General features: G+C 46.4%; 1 protein-coding gene across 1 annotated transcript in view; it reads right to left on the bottom strand.

Moving 5' to 3' along the window:
• The window catches only part of LOC139263049 (slit homolog 3 protein-like), a 625,025-nt gene that overhangs the window by 511,215 nt on the left and 91,512 nt on the right, over nt 1-22,298 (bottom strand). Inside the window, exon 4 of the mRNA XM_070878558.1 lies at nt 1,193-1,264. Within this exon, the coding sequence (XP_070734659.1) occupies nt 1,193-1,264 (72 nt within the window). The remainder of the gene's footprint in view (nt 1-1,192; nt 1,265-22,298) is intronic.

Raw genomic sequence — 22,298 nt, 5'->3', positions numbered from 1 at the left:
AAATGTCCACACAATAACGTAATCAGTGATGATATGACAGTGCCTCGCCTCAACACCATCAAGGATTGTAAACTTTTATGCCAGATTACCTGACCTGGCCACTCAAATCAGGAAAAGCAAGGACACCAAGGGAATGAATATTACAGAGTGCATTCAATGGAATTTTTTTTTAAAAAGCTTGGCTAGGTCATTCTACAATATCAGCGCAGGGGAGAATTTGTAAAAAAGGAATTTGCATGAAGCCGCTGATCAGGTAAAGCTTTTAACATCCCCGTGACAATTAAAGGTTGCTCCATTTCAAAGGTAGTTACAGAAAACAGGAACTGAACTAAACAGCAGTCCTGGTACCGCACATCACCCAGTCCAACCAATGGGACTCTGCCAATAAGTAAAACCATTGACAACGTGCCAGCTAGTAAAAGTTCTCTCCACATGCAGCAGCTGTAATCTACTTTAGTATATAAATCAGTTAAAAAATAATCCAAATAAAACAAAGAGCCACTCGAAGCCCTCCCGAGGGCTTGCACACATACATTTTCTTATAGGGAAACTGCAGTTATTCAACCAAAGTATCTGAGCCAAATAATTGTTACTTGCTGAACAATAATCCTAAATTAGGCACCCGTAATTATTGCAGCCTTGAGTTAAAAAGACTTAAATTAGTAAAGAACAAAGAGAGAAAATAATAAATCCGTGAAACATTATTGTGTATAGGGGTGAAAGAGAAAAGTTTGTTTAGCCTAGCTCAGTAAATGCCATCACTCATGGAAACACATCTTAATTACTCACAAAATGCTCACTCCCAGCATGCAGCAGGGCAGTGTTTGAGAAGATGGTTGATTTTGTATTTAAAATACTAATACACCCTTACACTTGTAATAGAAAAAGCTTCTGTTAAAAAAAGATATCCAAGTTACTATCCTGAACTTTTCTGAAACATCCTGGTCAGCTCACACAAGCTATTTCTTGATTGGCCAATGATTCAAACAACTTGAGTAAGCACTTTCCTAATTAGATGGCAGACCAACCAACTCAAACAAACAAGGCATTGATTGATCAGTTGGGCAAAAACATTGTAGACATTTTTTTCCCACCACACAGCTGTTTTGTAAGTTAAATTGACTCAAAAAGACAATTCGCTTTAAATGTGGGGGGAAAAGACATCGGAAAAGATAATCTTTCGGTTACTCACAGTCGGGAGAGCTTCGGGGTTCCCTGGAAGAGCAGCTCAGGGAGGATCTGAAGTTTATTCTTGTTGAGTCGCCTGATAAGAAAATGTAGAACAAAAGCAATCAAATGCGATGTAGGTAGAACTGGTGCAGTACCAGTGACAACTCCTAATCCCTTCTTTGCTTTGTATTCAAAATACTGAACTTCCCAACCTCCTTCATTAATGTGTTGCTGTGGGGTATCCAGATCTGACCTGTGCCAATCCGGTGCTGTAGTGTGGCCTGTATTGAACCAATAGTTCAACCTGTGGTGTATACAGTACACTACACCAAACCCACACAAACCTACAAGTTAATGCATTATGTACCATATAATACAATCAGTCCAGGCATGCTCACCCTATAGCATGTGACACACTGAACAACACAAGCTGTAGTGCGCTGTACACTGTAGTGTGTCCTGCAGCCCCAGTCCGTTTCTTCGGTAAATCTAAGAGTCGTCAGGGTTCAGGGTTGGGTTTGTTCAGGGCTCGAAGTATGGGGTGAGTTCAGGGCTCGGAGTGTAGGGTGAGTTCAGGGCTCGGAGTGTGGGGTGAGTTCAGAGCTCGGAGTATGGGGTGAGTTCTGGGCTCAGAGTGTGGGGTGAGTTCAGGGCTCAGATTGTGGGGTGAGTTCAGGGCTCGGAGTGTGGGGTGAGTTCAGGGCTCGGAGTGTGGGGTGAGTTCAGAGCTCTGAGTATGGGGTGAGTTCAGGGCTCGGAGTGTGGGGTGAGTTCAGGGCTCGGAGTGTGGGGTCAGTAACAGGCTGTGAGTGGGGTGAGTTCAGGGCTCTCAGTGTGGGGTGAGATCAGGGCTCTGAGTATGGGGTGAGTTCAGGGCTCGGAGTGTGGGGTGAGTTCAGGCTCGGAGTGTGGGGTGAGTTCTGAGCTCGAAGTATCGGGTGAGTTCAGGGCTCGGAGTGTAGGGTGAGTTCAGGGCTCGGAGTGTGGGGTGAGTTCAGAGCTCTGAGTATGGGGTGAGTTCAGGGCTCGGTGTGTGGAGTGAGTTCTGGGCTCAGAGTGTGGGGTGAGTTCAGGGCTCAGATTGTGGGGTGAGTTCAGGGCTCGGAGTGTGGGGTGAGTTCAGGGCGCGGAGTGTGGGGTGAGTTCAGGGCTCGGAGTGTGGGGTGAGTTCAGGGTTGGGTTTGTTCAGGACTCAGAGTGTGGGGTGAGTTCCAGGCTCGGAGTGTGGGTTGAGTTCCAGGCTCGCAGTGTGGGGTGAGTTCAGGCTCGGAGTGTGGGGTGAGTTCAGGGCTCAGAGTGTGGGGTGAGTTCTGGGCTCGAAGTATCAGGTGAGTTCAGGGCTCGGAGTGTGGGGTGAGTTCAGGGCTCGGACTGTGGGGTGAGTTCTGGGCTCAGAGTGTGGGGTGAGTTCAGGGCTCAGATTGTGGGGTGAGTTCAGGACTCGGAGTGTGGGGTGAGTTTAGGGCTCGGAGTGTGGGGTGAGTTCAGGGCGTGGAGTGTGGGGTGAGTTCAGGGCTCGGAGTGTGGGGTGAGTTCAGGGTTGGGTTTGTTCAGGGCTCAGAGTGTGGGGTGAGTTCCAGGCTCGGAGTGTGGGGTGAGTTCCAGGCTCGCAGTGTGGGGTGAGTTCAGGCTCGAAGTGTGGGGTGAGTTCAGGGCTCGGAGTGTGGGGTGAGTAACGGGCTGTGAGTATGGGGTGAGTTTAGGGCTCTGAGTATGGAGTGAGTTCAGCGCTCGGAGTGTCGGGTGAGTTCTGGGCTCAGAGTGTGAGGTGAGTTCAGGGCTCGGAGTGTGGGGTGAGATCAGGGCTCGGAGTGTGGGGTGAGTTCAGGGCTTGGAGTGTGGGGTGAGTTCAGGGCTCAGAGTTTGGGGTGAGTTCAGGGCTCGGAGTGTGGGGTGAGGTCAGAGCTCGGAGTGTGGGGTGAGTTCAGGGCTCGGAGTGTGGGGTGAGTTCAGGGCTCGGAGTGTGGGGTGAGGTCAGAGCTCGGAGTGTGGGGTGAGTTCAGGGCTCGGAGTGTGGGGTGAGTTCAGGGTTGGGTTTGTTCAGGGCTCAGAGTGTGGGGTGAGTTCAGGGCTCGGGGTGTGGGTGAGTTCAGGGCTCGGAGTGTGGGGTGAGTTCCAGGCGCTGAGTGGGGTGAGTTCCATGAGAAGAAAGACACCGTGTCGGTCTCTAACTTCGGAAAAATAAAGAGTGTCGTGCTGAGCAGCCATGAGTCAACGGAGGAGGACCATCCAGTGAGCACCAGCAGCAGCACCCCCACCAGCCAGCGATGAGCGACGGATTTGGCGGGTTTTAGAAAAGTAGTTCATGGAGCCAAAGCAGGAGAGAGACGTTAGGCCAGCTCAAAGACACAAAGGGGAAGCAAATCTGTATCAGACATGTAGCAGTAGTCCTGACAGCTTTATTTTTTTCTAATTGCCCTGGTTCAGGGTCGCAGCCGACTCCACAGCCGCAATAACCGTGAGGCAACACAGTGTGACGCAAGACTCAGACGAATGTGCAGTTCCAGCTCGAGCGGGCCGGATAGAATGGATTGGCAGGCCGGATCTTTGCCCACCACTGGCTTAGATGGTGTGACCGTGAGAGGTTTGAAACCACAATCTTCTGTTGCTGCAGTGTTGAGAGTGCTGAGTTGGCTAAAGAGAACTGGGAAAATAGGTTAAAGTGTAGGACGGTTGATGAACAGTGATGTACATTTAAGGAGATATTTCACAACTCTCAAGAAAAATATATTCCAGTGAGGAGGAAAGGGCGTAACAGAAAAGATAGCCATCCGTGACTAACTAAAGAAATAAAGGATGGTATCCAATTAAAAACAAGGGCATACAATGTGGCCAAAATTAGTGGGAGGACAGAAGATTGTGGCCAAAACTAGTGGGAGGACAAAGAATGATAAAAAAAATGATTAAGAAAGGGAAGATAGACTATGAAAGTAAACTTGCACGAAATATAAAAACAGATAGCAAGAGTGTCTATAGGTATATAAAAAGGAAAAGAGTAGCTAGAGTAAATGTTGGTCCCTTGGAGGACGAGACCGGGGAATTAGTAATGGGGAACATGGAGATGGCAGAAACTCTGAAGAAATATTTTGTATCAGTCTTTACGGTAGAGGACACTAATAATATTCCAACAGTGGATAGTCAAGGGACTGTGGGGGGGAAGAATCACCGTCACAATCATAAGGAGGTGGTACTCAGTAAAATAATGAAACTAAAGGCGGGTAAATCCCCTGGACCCGATGGCTTGTTTCCGAGGGTCTTAAGAGAAGTAACGGCAGGGATAGTGGATGCATTGATTGTAATTTACCAAAATTCCCTGGATTCTGGTCTCAGCAGATTGGACAACTGCAAATGTAACGCCACTATTTAAAAAAGGAGGCACACAAAAAGCAGGAAACTATAGACTAGTTAGCCTAACATCTGTGGTTGGGAAGATGTTGGAGTCCATTATTACAGAAGCAGTAGCAGGGCATTTGGAAAAGCAAAATTCGGTCAGGCAGAGTCAGCATGGATTTATGAAGGGGAAGTTTGACAAATTTGCTAGAATTCTTTGAGGGTGTAATGAACAGAGTGGATAAAGGGGAACCAGTGGATGTGGTGTATTTGGACTTCCAGAAGGCATTTGAAAAGGTGCCACATAAAAGGTTACTGCACAAGATAAAAGTTCACGGGGTTGTGGGTAATATATTAGCATGGATAGAGGATTGGCTAACGAACAGAAAACAGAGAGTCGGGATAAATGGTTCATTCTTGCGTTGGCAATCAGTAACCAGTGGGGTGCTGCAGGGATCAGTGCTGGGACCCCAACTATTTACAATCTATATTAACGACTTGGAGGAAGGGACTGAGTGTAACTTGGCCAAGTTTGCCGACGATACAAAGCTGAGAGGAAAAGCAATATGTGAGAAGGACACACAAAATCTGCAAAAGAACATAGACAGTCTAAGTGAGTGGGCAAAAATTTGGCAGATGGAGTATAATGTTGGAAAGTGTGAGGTCATGCACTTTGGCAGAAAAAATCAAAGAGCAAGATATTATTTAAATAGAGGAAGATTGCAAAGTGTTGCAGTAGAGCAGGACCTGGGGGTACTTGTGCATGAAATACAAAAGGTTAGTTTGTAGGTACAGCAAGTGATCAGGAAGGCCAATGGAATCTTGGTCTTTATTGCAAAGGGGATGGAGTATAAAAGCAGGGAAGTCTTGCTACAGTTGTGCAGGGTATTGGTGAGACCACACCTGGAGTACTGCATGCAGTTTTGGTCTCATTGCACCTCCCCTTTTCCTAATCTGTCACCATTCAGATAATAATCTGCCTTCCTGTTTTTGCCACCAAAGTGGATAACCTCACACTTATCCACATTATACTGCATCTGCCATGCATTTGCCCATTCACCTAACCTGTCCAAGTCACCCTGCAGCCTCTTAGCATCATCCTCACAGCTCACACTGTCACCCAGCTTAGTGTCATCTGCAAACTTGGAGATATGACATTCAATTCCTTCATCTAAATCATTAATATATATTGTAAATAGCTGGGGTCCCAGCACTGAACCTTGCGATACACCACTAGTCTTGCCTGCCATTCTGAAAAGGACTTGTTTATTCCCATTCTTTGCTTCCTGTCTGCCAACCAGTTCTCTATCCACGTCAATACATTTCCCCCAATCCCATGTGCCTTAATTTTGCACACTAATCTCTTGTGTGGGACCTTGTCAAAAGCCTTTTGAAAGTCCAAATACACCATATCCACTGGTTCTCCCTTGTCCATTCTACTAGTTACGTCCTCAAAAAATTCTAGAAGATTTGTCAAGCATGATTTCCCTTTCATGAGTCCATGCTGACTTGGACTGATCCTGTCACTGCTTTCCAAATGCGCTGCTATTACATCCTTAATAATTGATTCCAGCATTTTTCCCAATACCGAAGTCAGGCTCACCGGTCTATAATTCCCTATTTTCTCTCTCCCTCCTTTTTTAAAAAGTGGGATTACATTAGCTTCCCTCCAATCCATAGGAACTGATCCAGATTCCATGGAATGTTGGAAAATGACCACCAATGCATCTACTATATCTAGGGCCACTTCCTTAAGTACTCTGGGGTGCAGACTATCAGGCCCTGGAGATTTATCGGCCTTCAATCCCATCAATTTCCCTAACACCATTTCCTGACTAATAAGGATTTCCTTCAGTTCCCTCAGTTCCTCCTTCTCGCTGAACCCTCAGTCCCCTAGTATTTTCGGGAGGTTATTCGTGTCTTCCTTATTGAAGACAGAACCAAAGTATTTGGTCAATTGGTCTGCCATTCCTTGTTCCCCATTATGAATTCACCTGATTCTGACTGCAAGGAACCTACATTTGTCATCACTAATCTTTTTCTCTTCACATATCTATAGAAGCTTTTGCAGTCAGTTTTTATGTTCCCAGCAAGCTTATTCTTATACTCTATTTTCCCCTGCCTAATTAAACCCTTCGTCCTCCTCTGCTGAATTCTAAATTTCTCCCAGTCCTCAGGTTTGCTGCTTTTTCTGGCCAATTTATATGCCGTACTGCAGCACTTTGCTATTTTTCTCCATTTAAATAATAATTTGCTTTTCTATTTTTTCTGCCAAAGTGGATAACCTCACATTTTCCAACATTATACTCCATCTGCCAAATTTTTGCCCACTGTAGAAACTCTTACTACCTGTTTTTATATTTCGTGCTAGTTTACTTTCATAATCTATCTTCCCCCTCTTTATTTTTTTAGTCGTTCTTTCCTGGCTTTTCAAAAGTTTCCCAATCCTCTGGCATCCCACTAGTCTTGGCCACTTGGTATGCCCTTGTTTTCAATCAACAACAACAACAACTTGTATTTATATAGTGCCTTTAACATAATGAAATGTCCCAAGGTGCTTCACAGGAGTATTATGAGATAACAAATTTGACACTGAGCTGCATAAGTAGAAATTAGCGCAGGTGACCAAAAGCTTGATAAAAACTTTTAAGGAGCATCTTGAAAGAGGAAAGGGAGGTATAGAGGCAGAGAGGTTTAGGCAGGGTGTTACAGAGCTTTGGGCCTAGCCAATAGAAGACAACTGTCAGTAGCGATACAGTCAGTAGCACAGGGTGCTGACAAGGTGGAATTACTGAGCCTGACAGTGTGAGGCAACTGGATTATTGAGCCTGAAATCGTGCCACCACAGGCACGTACGAAGTGCCCATGGGCTCCCCGCAAGTTCCGAGTTTAGATATGCAAAGCACTTGCGCCTAAACCCGGCACTTGTGATCGGTCAATAAACCTCTTGACAGATCCACCGCTTCTGAAACTAAAGGGCCTCCACGGGCAGAGAGTTGGGCTATTTGCCCAACTCCTGCCCAGTGAATGTCCTCAAAATTCTTACGCTGCTAAAAGCAGGCATAAGGCCTGCTTATACCAGCATAAGAGTTAACAAAAAATAGAAAAATAACATGTTATCACTCATTTATATTTCTAAAAACCCTGTCCATTAAGATAAGTTTATTTTTAGCCCTGCTTTTATATAAACTATTTAATTAAATTGCATTTTATTTAATTTTAAATATGTAATGTGATTTTTACATTTATTTTCAGTGTTTGTGTGTTTTAGGGGGTATTCCCATTCATACTTATAGCAGATCCGTATATACAGAACTCACATAAGTATGAATGGGGATCCCCCAACTTTGATAGGTTGGGCCGGCCAACATGATCCCAGAGATCCGTACGAAACCCGTACTATCCTGGGATACATGGGCCCCTATGCTTGACTTCACGTAGAGCCCCAGGACAGCAAGTCACCGAATCTCCGGGACCACCAGGTACTTTCGTAGAAATTATTGCAGCCTGAGCCATCCGCCCGCGGGAAGTCTCCGATACAATTTCTGGGCCATTATTAGCAGCAGAAACTGAATCAGTGTGTTTCCACCAAGTTCATAGTCTACAGGGCTGTAGTAATACCCGCCCTCCTGAATCGCTCAGAGGCATGGACAATGTACAGAAGACACCTCAAGTTGCTGGAGATATATCACCAATGATGTCTCCGCAAGATCCTACAAATCCCCTAATAGGACAGGCGCACCAATATCAGTGTCCTTGTCCAGACTAACATCCCCAGCATTTAAGCACTGACTACACTCGATCAGCTTCTCTGGGCAGACCACATAGTTCGCATGCCAGACACGAGACTCCCAAAGCAAGTGCTCTCTGCAGAGCTCCTTCATGGCAAACGAGCCAAAGGTGGGCAGTGGAAATGTTACAAGGACACCCTCAAAGCCTCCCTGATAAAGTGCGACATCAACACTGACACCTGGGAGTCCCTGGCCAAAGACTGTCCTAAGTGGAGAAAGTGCATTCGGGAGGGTGTTGAGCTCTTCGACTCTCAATACCGAGAGCATGCAGAAATCAAATGCGGGCAGCGGAAGGAGCGTGCGGCAAACCAGTACACCCTCCCCTTCCCTCAACGATTATCTGTCCCACCTGTGACAGAGTCTGTGGCTCTCATATTGGACTGTTCAGCCACCAAAGAACTCACTTCAGGAGTGGAAGCAAGTCTTCCTCGATTCCGAGGGACTGCCTATGATGATGATGATGATCTACTGTTGTTAATCCAGCTCCCTCACACTGTCAGGCTCAGTAACAGACCCAAAAATGATGTCAACATTACTTAACATTTGAGCAAAAATATTCAACAAATTGACAGAAAATTATCACTGTAACTGTTAAAAGGGATGCTAATAGTGACAACCCTGTAAATGAATTACCACAGACTGTGCATCTGAAGTTGCAGACTGCATTGATAAGAACTGCACAGTTAAAATTAATCGGATTAGAAAATATTTTGAGTTCCTCCAATTCCCAGGGGTTTGCTCTCACTAACATTTTTTTAAATTAAGCACAGTTGGGTTCAGTTTCTGTGTTTTCCAATCATAATTCCATCCAAATGAATTCCAGTCAGTTGATGTTTATATTAGACACATACTGGAAGCTGAGCGACAGAAAGAATTTCTCTTCTAACTCTGTCCCCGATAAAACTAGTGTAAAACAGTATCCTTAACATATTAAAGAGTTACTGTCCTCATCATGTAGTCTCTGGGAAATCTTTTTCTACTTATTTGTAAACACATCTTACGATGCCCCAAACTGCTTTGAACACTGAGGGCAATATTGCTTCATGTGCATGCCTCCTGTCACTGTAAAAGATTACCCAGTATCTTTGCACAGAGAAAAGAGCCCCTTTGAGACCTGGGCAGAGAATAGATTTGTATTTGCTTCAGGCTTCTGTGCACTAATGAGGTAATATGTAATTACACAGAATTGAATCCAGTCTGCTTGCCTGCGTCTGATCATCTCTGACGTCAGCCAAAGGAACGCTTTACCTTTAATGGCTACATTACGGTACACTCATTAATGTCTTCATATGTCACGTGGATCTGCAACTTTTCTTTCTCCTTGATAAAGATCCATACATCATTATAGATCCTTTAAAAATTTATTTTCTTGCCTACTAGGTCTCACTAGGGCACACATCAAAAGTGGACAAGAGAATGAGCTGTCTGCTCATCCAGTGTGCTCCCAGACCTTTACCAATGTCTTTTCTTCACCAGCTGCCAGAAAGGTGGACAAAAGCGGCTCGAGATGATTGGCTCCCTAATTTTCCCTTCCCCCTTCATGGAGATTGCAGCTTTCCACTTGCCACCTCCTCAAGACCGAGGCTATGAATTCAGCCACTAGACCTCAACTCTACGGCACCTGTTGCAAATACCTCCCCCGTTCTAACCCCCTCCATGCAAAAGTCCGCAATGTTCCTTAAAAATTAGAGCACAATATCCGAAAGTTACATTTTTCCAAATTAATTTCATTTGCATTTGTCACTGAGTTATAAACGATCCATGTGCTAAATCCTTCAATTCGGTTAAATTTGCCTTTAATAGAATGAAATGGAAATATATGTATATTCTGTTGAACATTCTCCAGTTACAGTGTTTGCCCAAATATTAATTACTTTCTTGAGTGACATTTCCCACTTTTAAAAATCAAATGTGATAATGTCACCATTTCTTACTTTTAACAGCACCAAATAAAAATGGTAATTACTTCAGTCAGGTGGTGACAGAGCAGTGAACTTAATGGCTGTGGCCCTGGCCCTCCTGTTACTCTGTGCAATCAAACACTGCTGTGGGCAAAGATTCCTGCAATAATATTGTGAGATTGGGGCAAAAGGGGAAAGCAGTGCCAGGTGGAACTGAGGAGAGGGAGGGGAGAAGGAGTGTCCCAGGTGCAACTGAGGAGGGGAGAGGGAGGGGAGAAGGGATGTCCCAGGTGCAACTGAGGAATGGGGGGGAGGGGAGGAGAGAAGTAATATGTTAGGTGGAGCTGAGGAGAGGGAAGGAGTGTGTCAGGTGGAAATGAAGAATGAGAAGGGGACGAGTGTTCCCGGCGGAACTGAGGAGGGGAAAGGGGGAAGGGATGTGCCAGATGGAAATGAGATTGAAAGCTGCCAGCATAAAAAGAGAGAGATACCAAAGTCAACTGATGGGGATTGGTGCCAATATGAGCTGGAAGGGGAAGGAGAGAGTTGATGTGAATTGAAGGAGGCAGGAGAAGGAGAACGAAGAGGCTAATAAAGAGCCTGGTGGCCATGGGGGCAGGGGAAAGGGATTTGGAAGAAGTGGGTACAATTATAAATTTTCTGCCTACACCTCTGATTTTAGTTTTCCACTGGATAAGTTTGTCGTGTTGAATTTTGTTGGTCATACCAGCATAAGCCTGGCCAGTCAGGACCCCCCTCTCATTTCATGCTTCTTTAAACTGGGGAAATAACAGACAAGGACATTAATCTAGTTCCAGAGAGTGGGAAACTGCAGGAAATGAGACAAAGCAGCATATCGCTACAGGCCAGCTCAGTGACACTGCCCAAGACTGATTTGTGGATCTATGGCATCTGAACTAAACTATTCACCCTCGTTTGTTTAATTATAATTCAAGTTTTAAAAGTTGTCTGGACGTGTAGCTTATATTGAAAATTACAGTTCAATCAATCAACAACACTGAACCAGTTACTGTAATAAAATGCTCATTGGACAGCCAATCTGCGAAAGAGTTCAGCCGCTCCACTGTTCAATTAGCTCAAGGTCAACATTGGAGCAAACTTCTATCTGGTCCTTTTACTGTCCCCCAGTGGAAAACTGGCCCCTTTATCTTTCCTCTGAAAGCTGATTAGCAAGCCTTTAACAAGCCTATAAAGACAACAGCAGCTCTTTCAATTTCACTCCTCAATAAAAAAAAAACATTGTTTGGAATTCCTAAAAGTTGTACCCTTGGTCTACTGCATTGGTGGTGTTCAGTCCAAATTTATTTTTGAGCGAGGTGATTCAATACAGCTTATTGTTTAATGGGATTCCACACAGTTGTGCTGAGACTAAATGCTAGTCCATACAAGGAGAGAATGAGCAAGCGTAATTTTTAGTGTAAAAAGCGGGTCAGGTTGGCAAGTACATTGGTCGATGGAAACACATAGAGAAAGGTCACAGGCGTGATCCTGAGATTGTGCTGATTTAGTAAACCCAACCAGGGTGGGAGTGGGAAGACTACAATTGGTTTCAGTGTCCCTGCGCTGGAGAGGTGGGGGCTGAAATTAAGTAAAGTACCTGCTCTCGATTGCGACCCAGAGATCACCTGCTGGAAAATGCACAGTTATACACATCAGGTGAGGGCAGGATCAGGCTCAACCATGAGGCCCCCCAGGGTCAGCAGCCAGCTGATATTCACTGTCCAGACTCACAAGTGAAGAAATGCCAGATGATGAGGTATCAGAGGGCTGCCCATGAAATCCACTGTGTTCTTGCCGGGTGGGTTAAGTTCAAATTGGGGCTCTAGGATCTCACCCCAAGTGGCCATCTTTCACATGGGGAGCTTGACAGTGAGTGTTGTCAGGCTATTCAACTTGGGTGCCATCTCAGCTGAGTCTCTAAACACACAGCCGGTGTGCCTTTTATACTAGGCCAGGCACACCTGTACAGGTAAACTACAAGTCTCCCACTGCTGTGCCCTCTGGTGGCACACCTCGTGATAGTACCAACAGTAGCCATGTAGGATACATGACATCACTCCCCCTTGAGCCTTTAGCGCAATCGTCTCTGCATTAACTGTGCTCTGGGCTTAGCTCTATGTGGGCTCTGTCTGGTTGACCTTTGGCAGGTCACTTCAATCTTGGGTGAGTGGTTGGTGCAGTAGCGTGCTGGTGGTTGCTGTTTGTGTGTGTATGTCTGACCACTCCATTCTCCACCCCCCCCCCCCCCCCCCACCCCACCAACATTGATTATGGCGGGGGCTCCTAGCATTCATGTACATCCACGTTCAGGGTTTTGCATTGTTTTTGTGGTTTTGTGTTGCGACAAGTACTTTAGATGCCTTATCGATGCAATGACCAGTGCGTGAAGACAAGCTAGTTCCGGAGCTGCTGGGTTGTGTCCCTGCAGTCTTGTGGCGTCTCAGTGCCCGATGCTGGCAGTGGGAACCCAGTTGGCTCGCGTAGCCTGCTCTCGGGGCTGTTGCCATGGTCCCTAGCATTGGACCGGTTCACAGATGTCTGTGACCTCCTTGTCCTTTCTTTGTGTCCTGGGTCACAGCTGCTACCTGAGGAGTTGTCGTCTAGCAGTGCACAGGGAACCACTGACTCGCTGGCCTGAGCGTCATTGGTTTGGAGTCCTGGCTGGTGCCTGTTTCCTTTGGGGGAACTGTGGTGGGTGACCTACATCTACAGGTATGGCCTTGATGTAGATGAGGTCTGGGGACTGCACCTTAGCGCAGTCTGCTCCTTCAGGCTCGTGGCAGTTGGTGCCATCGGGTGCCTGAGAAGTGGAATCGATCAGGGGCATGGTATCGATACCGGTGCCATTGTCCTGCTGAGGTGGCTTGTTCTGCAGCTCGTGTGTGTTGGCTACTTGTTGCCACACTCCATGGTGCATAACTCTGGTCCCCGGGACACAGGCTACAGCATTGAGTAGCTCGCTGGACCTGTGTGCTCCTGATGGGTGCCTGCCCGCTGCATTGGCTGCATGTAGTTGAACCCCTGCATCACACAACTTTTCATTACTTATGCTGGATACACTGTGAGTCCGAATGCGATCGCATTCGCTGGTTGTATGTGCACAGTTCAGATCATCAATTACACATTTTACATAATCACGCAATTTTTCTTCACTGGTTGCGCATATGCAATTCAGATTATCATTTGCCCATTTTACATTATCCATTACAATTTTTTTCTGACTTACAATTACTGTTACATTGCTTAAGTGTGTGGAACTGTCCCTTTAATTGTGATGGGTTGCCGGCCTCATTTAAGAGAGCCTTGCTTTCTTTAACCCAATCCGCTTCTCTGTTTGATGCCATGTGTTCCTCGTGGTCTGGCCGCCATCTTCAGCACCTCACCTCGTGGTTTGGGCACCATCTTTCCTCCATCCACGATGTCGATTACGGTGATCCTTTTCTCTCCGGGTTCTGCCTCCAAAGCTGGGAAGTCGCTTTTGGATCTGATTTTCTTCCTCCAGAGTCCTGCCACTGGAGCCTGGAAGGTGCGTTCGGGTTGTCTCAGCTGGATCATTTCCACGCAGTCGTGCTCAGTGGTCTGTGTCTCAGGTGCCGTGCTGGTCTGCTCTCTGGTGCCGGATCCAACCTCAAGTGAGGGCTTGCTTTGCCTCGGAGCGCAGAGGGCTTCGATCGCTGGAGGGGTGAAGTCTTCCCATTTCCAATGGATCTTCTCCATCCATCTTCTGCCGAGCAGTGTTAGTCCAATCCACAGAGGTAACTTGTGCACTGTGTCATCATGGCGCTACCAACGACTGGGATGATTTCATCGGTGTAGGTATGCAGCTTTGCCTGAACTGGGACCAGCTCGGGTCATTCAGCTTGATTGTCCCATAGCCTCTCAAAGACTCCTCGATTCATCACTGACTGGAACTCTCTCTACCTCGACTTCCATCTTCAGTGGGGAACACTCATTGGTGCAGGTAAACATGCTATGTACCTCCCCGTGGGTCTGGGCTGCTTCTCTATCGATTCATAATCCACGCTGGATTCATGGCCACCTGCAGACTCTTCATCGACACAGTGAGTCATATTTCTCTGACACATTCACTGGAGGTGGCCCTTTGTGCTGCAGCCTTTGCATACATAGTCTTTAAAAGAGCACTGGTAAGCCCTGTGATTCCCTCCACAACGCCAGCATGGTGCTACTCGATTAGCCCCCCTCGGCGGACTCTAGGTTAAGGGACTCGGGGGCCTGTTCTCTCTTCCCTGAGAGGGTTCATGCTCTACAGTCCAGCCTCTAAACGGCTCCACTCTGCGCACAGTTCCTGCCGGGTTTGAGTCCTGAGGGTGAGTCATCTGTCTAGAGCTGTAGGTCGAGGTCATGAATGACTGGCTCACAGAGAGCGCCTTCTGCAGTGTGACTGTGGTATCCGCCGACAGTAGCTTGTGAAGAAGGCCCTCATGGCCAATTCCAATGACAAAAATGACCCGCACAACTTCGTTGAGATGGGTGCCGAACTCGCACGGTGCCGCCAGCCTCCTGAGGTCTGTGACGTACTTCGCGACTTCCTGGCCTTTGGGCCGTCGGTGGGTGTAGAACCGGTGTCTGGCTGTGAGGATGCTCTCCTTGGGCTTGAGTTGCTCATGGATCAAGGTTATGAGTTCCTTGTACGACTTGGTCGTTGTCTTTGCTGGTGCCAACAAGTCCCTGACGAGGCCATAGACGGTGGGCCCACAACTGGTTCCCAAGATAGCTCAGTGCTTATCAGCCAGTGTGGCCAGGTCATCTCCTGCCAGATCAATTTCTGTGAAGAAATGTTCTAGCCTCTCCACAAAGGCATCCCAATCATCACCATCGGCGAACTGCTGCAACGTACCACGGGTAGCCATTTCTGCGTGAAAGTTCGTAATCTCGTCGCCAATTGTTGTGTCCTTAGATGCTCTAGTAATGATTCCATGAGGCAATGTGTTACTTGAACTGTAGCGACCTTTGTCCTGTATTAGTTAACGCCAGAGTGAGGATCACACCTGGTGGCCTGCCTTTTATACTAGGCCAGGCACACCTGTACAGGTAACCTACAAGTCTCCCACTGCTGTGCCCTCTGGTGGCACACCTTGTGATAGTACCAACAGTAACCATGTAGGATACATGACAAGGACCTTCATTGAAACACCTGTGAACTCATCCCTTTTTGGCGTGGAAGCAAGTCATCCTCGCTTCGAGAGACTGCCTATGATGATAATGAGTGCAACTCTTGAGCTGGTGGCCAAGGAGAGCCTTGTGGTCAAGCAACTGCTACCACTCCACCCCCCCCACCCCCCCACCAACCCCAATCCACCCAGTCAGACGACTGGCACACGATGGCCTAAACAGGCCCATGAAATATCAACAGGATATTTCAGTGAGGGAAACGTAGATGGAAGAGGTGGTTGTTACACCATGCCAAATCAGAACACACCAGGGGTTTGTGAGGACAGCTTGCGTAAACTTGGCTTACATTCCCTTGAGTATAGGAGACTAAGGAGTGATCTGATCGAGGTGTTTAAAATGTTAAAAGGATTCGATAGGGTAGATATGGAGAAACTGCTTCCTCTGATGGGGGCACCAAAAACAAGAGGACACAATCTTAGAGCTGGGCCATTCAAGAGCGAAATCAGAAAGCATTTTTTCACACAAAGGGTAGTGGAATTCTGAAACCTCTCTCCCCAAAAGATTGTGGATGCTGGGGGTCAGTTGGAGATTTCAAGACTGAGATCGATAGATTTTGTTAGGTAAGGCTAAGGGACATGGAGCAAAGACCGCCCTAAGTGGAGGAAGAGCATCGGGGAGGGCGCTGAGCACCTCAAGTCTCGTCGCCGAGAGCATGCAGGAAACAAGCGCAGGCAGCGGAAGGAGCATGCGGCAAACCAGACTCCCCACTCACCCTTTCCTTCAATCACTGTCTGTCCCACCTGTGACAGACTGTAATTCCCATATTGGACTGTCACCTGAGAACTCACTTTTAGGGTGGAAGCAAGTCTTCCTCAATTTCGAGGGACTGCCTATGATGATGATGATGATGGAGCAAAGGCGGGAAATGGAGTTGAGGTACAGGTCAGCCATGATCTAATTGAATAGTGGAGCAGGCTCGATGGTTAAATAGCCTACCCCTGTTCCTAGGTTCCAACTATTAGAGGAGGAGCATCCATAGGACACCAAAAGAGTCAGAGGCTAAGCATAATAATTTGGATACGTTGAAATTCAGACGATACAAGGTCGCAACCTCTGCTGTTATGGACTTATTAGGATCCCAGTGGATCACTGAAGGAGGGAGGACTGAACTGTCCTTTACACTGAAGTTTCTCTTGCTCATTCAGAGGGCACATGGGGCAAGGCCTCTGCTTCTCAAGTGCCACGTGCTTTACCAGTGCTGCATATCTCCAGCTCTTGAGTTTATCCCCTGTCGCATCATTCCATGAATCTTCAACACTGTCTCTTGTCAGCCAAATTTCCAATCCTAAAATGTTGGCTTCCGGATTGAATCGCTATCATCAGCTTATTTATAAACCTGATTTTTTTTTTAAAAAGAAAGCAGTGAACTCAGACATCATCGTCGCTGTCTTCTATCATACTTCCTGTCATCACTTGATAATGGGGCTCACCAAGAGACACAGCAACTTTATTTCATTAATGTTGAGCTCATAATGAAGTTGGACACCACATGCGTCATGAACAACTGTTGCCACGCATTTTGGTCACACGTAATGCAATGGGGTCTCCGCGAGGTCTTTGAGACATTGACAGGTTCTGGTGCTGGGGGGCACGAGATGATGGAAGCTCTGTTCCTCTTTTGAATAAAAACACAAGATCAAAGACAAATCTCAAACAGGCCTAGCGATGTAACAACACAGCTGCACAGCAACGGGCCTTCTGAGCCCATCAAAGAGTCCACCCAATGCGTACCTCATTTTGCTGACGTTAATGTAATTTCAGTGATTAGTCCCCCACCCTGCCCAACCCCGAAAACAAGCACTGGAGTGTAAATATTTACGTGAAGAATTACCTATTAGAAAGTTGCTTTCTCTGCTGCAAAATGAACCAGATCTCAGTGTCAACAGGCAATGCAGAAGCAGTGTGTACTACTACAGCTGTATGTACATACACAGTTGGTGTGAATTTGCAGCTGTTTGGGATTAATGGTAGTTGATGCAATGATGGTGACAGGATTAGACCAGACCAAAATTGCTCCGCAGAAATGGGCCCATATTGGTAGGAAGCTATATTGATAAGGAAGGACCTACAATGTCACTACTATACTGGAGCAGTTTTGGAAGAGTTTCTAATCACTGATATTGCACTACCAGTGCTATATGACTGGGTAATTTCACAAATATGAATCACCCCATTTCCTCTTCTCTTATAGGTACGAGCTCCATCTCGAGTATAAACGTATGGGATCCATGCTCCTTCTGCTACCTCAGCCAAGTGGCCTTTCTTTATGTGTGAACCTTAGGAGGGTATCGTCGTCAACCTCAATATTGTCCTCACCTAACATTCTGCCACATGCAGTTCCAAGCAGTGGTCACTGAACAGTGATTAGGGGCAGGAACCCACATTGATTCCTCTCCATCCAAGGCCACATATAGCAATCCAATTGTTGTCACAACAGGGATCAGCAGTCCCGGAATCAAACTTAGGAAGCCATACATTTCCCCACAAGCAAGGCTAAAGTGACTCCAGGGTCACTCTGACATGCCTTCCAGTGTGCCAATGGGTGGAGGTATGGGAGCATGTTCAAAGCCTGCCGAATCAGACAGAATCTTAACCAAAAGTTGGGCAGAGCTCAAATTACACCCACCCGACATCACGAGCGCTGACCCTGCAGCCCCACCAGAACTGGCTCAGGGGCAGATCCCACAGTAACTGGCAGCAGCAAAACAAAATATCAGCCAGAAATCCAGAGCTTGGAACTGAAGTTACAACTTTGATGCTGGGTTTTTTACATTCTTTTCTGCTGTCTGCTGAGCAATGTTTCCTCGAATTTCTTTTTGGGTGCGCGGCTCATTCAAATTTCCGCCCATGTGCGGTTTCTCCATTGAAAATCCGGGAACCGGTCTGTGTGGGACCTCCAGGTGGCCCGCAGCTTAACGGGAACATTGCTGCTGAGTGATAAAGAACCTTGGATACCCGGTTTACACGGGCAAGGGGCGGACGACAAAAAGGGTAGAAATGGCAGAAAACGAGACGTTTTGACGTCATGATCTAATTTTGCATGGAACTGCAAAAGATGGGTGGGCGTTTACTGCAACTGTTGGAAACAATGGTGTGGGGTAGAAAAAGTCGGCAGAGATCCAGCATCACAGGACCCCAATTTTCCAATTGAGTCCTTCCAATTTATGCCTGCAAAGTGAGAGGACCCAAGTGAAAAATTGGTGCTGATATTTCAACACTCTGTGCCAATCTCCCAACCCTCCCTCCGTAAAATGTCGTGGCATTAGCGAGCTTCCGTGGAAAATAATGGGTGCACACACAGGTTTTCTATTAACATGAGAGAGGAGAAAACTTAGCCTAATTTTGCTTGTGCAGTGAGTGATAGCTACTGGAAGAAAGCAACAGCCCCTGGCCGCTCCCTCTCTTCCCAGGCAGCCATTTTTTTCTGGGGCCGGTCAAAAAAAATGGGATAAAAGGTTTTAAAGTTAAAGGAGAATGCACTAGACAGGAAGTACACACACAAAAAGATGGCACCAAATGCATGGAGAATTGTAAATAAAGCTTAGTTCATCCAATAAACTAAATGCTCGCCTCTCCAGGTGGGATAATGAAAGGCACCCACCCATCCTGAATGCATTTTAAAACCAATTAAAATCAACTTCACTGATGAATTCCAATCTGGTCCTGCCTGCTCTGTTTAGCCGTGAATTATTTTGCAGGAGATCCTGGCTCCAATGGTTCTGTGCACAGCACACTGGAATCTCTGTGTAAAGCTTTAGTCAGAACAAGGTTTAAAAGGTCAGAGCTGATACGTCTAAAGCCTGCAGTAAGCAGAGATTTTGTGCCAGCTTTGTATAGAGCGGGAAGAGGTGATGACAGGTCTATTGTTTCTGGATTATGCAGGTACACAAACTTCCCTATAGTTAAAGGGGATGTTAGGAAAAGCTTATCAGGAAAGTATGAAATGCCACGTCTGGGTGGAACTTCGGGGGCAGGGGGAAGGAAATTACCAGTACTTTAAAACAATTTAAGCTTTCATTCACCCGGTTCTTAAGGAAGGATTGGCTCCAGTGCTCAATGTGAATGACCTATTCTGCACTGTTCAGCTCTGTCTGCTCAGTTAAGGCCCAGGAGTAAGACCATAGGAATCTATGGACCTTGAGAAGGTCATTCTGCCCAATTCTTCAGAGGTTCACATCTGCTTGATCATGGACTCTACCCGACTCAATTCATCTCATGAGGAATAGCATTGCAAAGAATTTTCCAATCAACTGATAGTAGCAGCTTGGTTCAGCTGGTAATGTTGTGCTTCAAAGCCCCACAGCAGGACTTTGAGCTCGATCATACCTAATCAGGCACTAATATTGAGGAGGCACTGCATTGTTAGAGCTTTTTGGATCATTCTTTGGATCAGGCATTAAACTCAGGCCCCATCTGCCCGTTTTGGTGGATCAAAAGCACTTTGAAGATCCCTTGGCACTATTAAAGAGCCAGGAATAATCTCGGTGTCCTGGTCAACACTCTTCCTTGGCTACATAACAAAAGATTTGACACTTTTAGTGTAATTTACTGTACATGAAATGCATTGTGATGTTTCTGAGAGATGTGATCAGGTAAGTTTTACTCTATTCATTCTCGTGAAAACTCGTAAATATTATATAATTAAGTCGAATGCACTTCGCATAGGCAGTCCCTTGAAATCGAGGAAGACTTGCTTCCACTCTAAAAGTGAGTTCTCAGGTGACTGTACAGTTCAATACGGGAATCACAGTCTCTGTCACAGGTGGGACAGGTGACCACCAGGTGAGAGGCAAGGGCTCTGATCTTGGGCAGATGGAAATTCATCCCATCTCCCAGTAGCATAGATTCGCAATGGCATCAATTGTGGCAACATAGACCAGACTCGCTCGACGGGGAATAACATGGGAGGAGGATAAGTCGAATAAAATAAGAAAAACTAGTATAAAGGAAAATACTTGTGGCTGTCCATGGCATCTGTGTTCTTATTTTGCATCACATAGACTCCAGAAAGTCTAAAGAGGAAGAATCAGATGCCAGAAACAGCCACAAGTAATTTTGACAAGGAGCATCTCTTCTCTGAGTAAAAGTGTTATGCTTTCTGGATTGGACCATGTGCAGACTCCAGGAAGTCTATACAACACAAACCCAAATGAAATCACTGACAGCCTAATGTGATTGCACTACAGACCAGACGGATGGGGACAAACAATCCAGATCAATGCCACTACAACACACACAAGACATCACATATGTGCTGAAGCAGCTTTATGTTTCCTGAGCTAAAGCAGAAGATAAAATCTACACCAAACATCACATTGACTGTGATCCAGTGGCTTGCTTGGAGTGTTGATCTTCTCTGCATAATGTACAAGGCATGGGAAATGGAGCCAGGAATGGACAAGTCAGAGAGGCAAAGGTTTTCTTTAGAAGCTAAAAGCAGCAAACCAGTATCAATTAGGAACCAGCCTTTGATGGTCTTTCATTGGGGGAGGGGAAGGGAAGAGGAGGGAGGTCACTGAACTGTCAAAATTATTCGGTAACAGAGATAAATCAAACATCACTAGCAGTAATCTACACAACATCTTTATACAAAGAAAACACAGAATCATCAGACAAACACAGAGAAAGAGTCAATTAATGGTTGTTTTCAAAGGGAGTATGAACTGACCTTTCAGTCTCTGCTGAGATACCAGAAATTTTGTGAACAAAAATAAATGTCTCAACATTTCCTTGGTGCTTTTCCATAGGCCATGATTGAAACTGGTCCTGTTTTATGTCTGATATATATCACGCATAAAGGCTTGACCTGAACAATAGAGACTCACCATTACCTCTGCTCTCAAAAACAATTAAGAATTACGACAGACATTATTTTTTTAAATCACTGTTGAGGCTTTTCTAGTAAAACAACCAGTGCTGATGACATCATTGGGGGAGATTAGCAGAGTGGAGTTACTGTGCCTGTCAAAAATGGATTAACATCAGTAGAGATACAGTCAGTAACACATAATGCTAGGCTGGGAGGAACTATTGAATTTGACAGTCTGAGGGAGCTGGATTAGCATCAGTAGAGATAGTCAATAGTACAGGGTACTGGTTGGGAGTGCTTACTGACATACAAAGGTCAATTTAACCCAAGGCACCCGGCGGGAACAGTGCAGGTTGGAGAATGGTTAAGATGGCAAGGGGACTTCCCCATGTGCTCCCCCCCCCCCACCCTCCGCCCTTAACCGTAAACTTTCCTGAAATCAGACATGGAAAGATCACTCGTCCCAGAGGAGCAGGGGCTTCATTTCATTGAGAAATTTGTGTCCCAATTATGTCATTGTGATGTGTATGCCATTTTAACCGTGGGCCCGACTAAGACCCACATTGTCTGAAACCTGCCAGCAGAAGCAAGAAGCAGCAAGATACTGCCACAGTAAGTGAGTCTTTAATTTTTTTTTAAAGGTACTTTGAGCCGCAGGGCCTTGGGCCTCCCCTACCCCGGGGGACTCTCCCATTCCCCTGATCAGAGGCTTTCAAACCCCAGCCCAAATCCTTACTTACCTTGCCCGGGACAGTTTCCGTGACCTCAGCAGCCTGACCCCTCCTCCACAGATTTTGACTCCTGCCTGCTGGCGATGTCATAATTTCCACTGGCTTCAGGCGGGAGTCAGGGGGCTGCAAAGGCGGCCAAAGGCAGAAAAGGGGAGAGCTTATGCTGGGATATAGGGTTGGAGTATGTTCGGAGCTGGGGGTGGGGAGGGGGGGGGGCAGGGGGCAGAGGTGAGGTAGGGGTGAGCCATTGGGGAGTGGGGGAGGGGCAGAGGGGAATTTGTATACGAGATTATTCGCTTTCCCTCCCTTCGTGAGCAGAAGGATTTGGCCGTTGCTTTGCAATTCTTCACCT

This window comes from Pristiophorus japonicus, chromosome 4, assembly GCF_044704955.1.
Source record: "Pristiophorus japonicus isolate sPriJap1 chromosome 4, sPriJap1.hap1, whole genome shotgun sequence".
In the NCBI taxonomy this organism is placed as follows: Eukaryota; Metazoa; Chordata; class Chondrichthyes; family Pristiophoridae; genus Pristiophorus; species Pristiophorus japonicus.
This window is presented reverse-complemented; position numbering and strand designations above follow the sequence as displayed.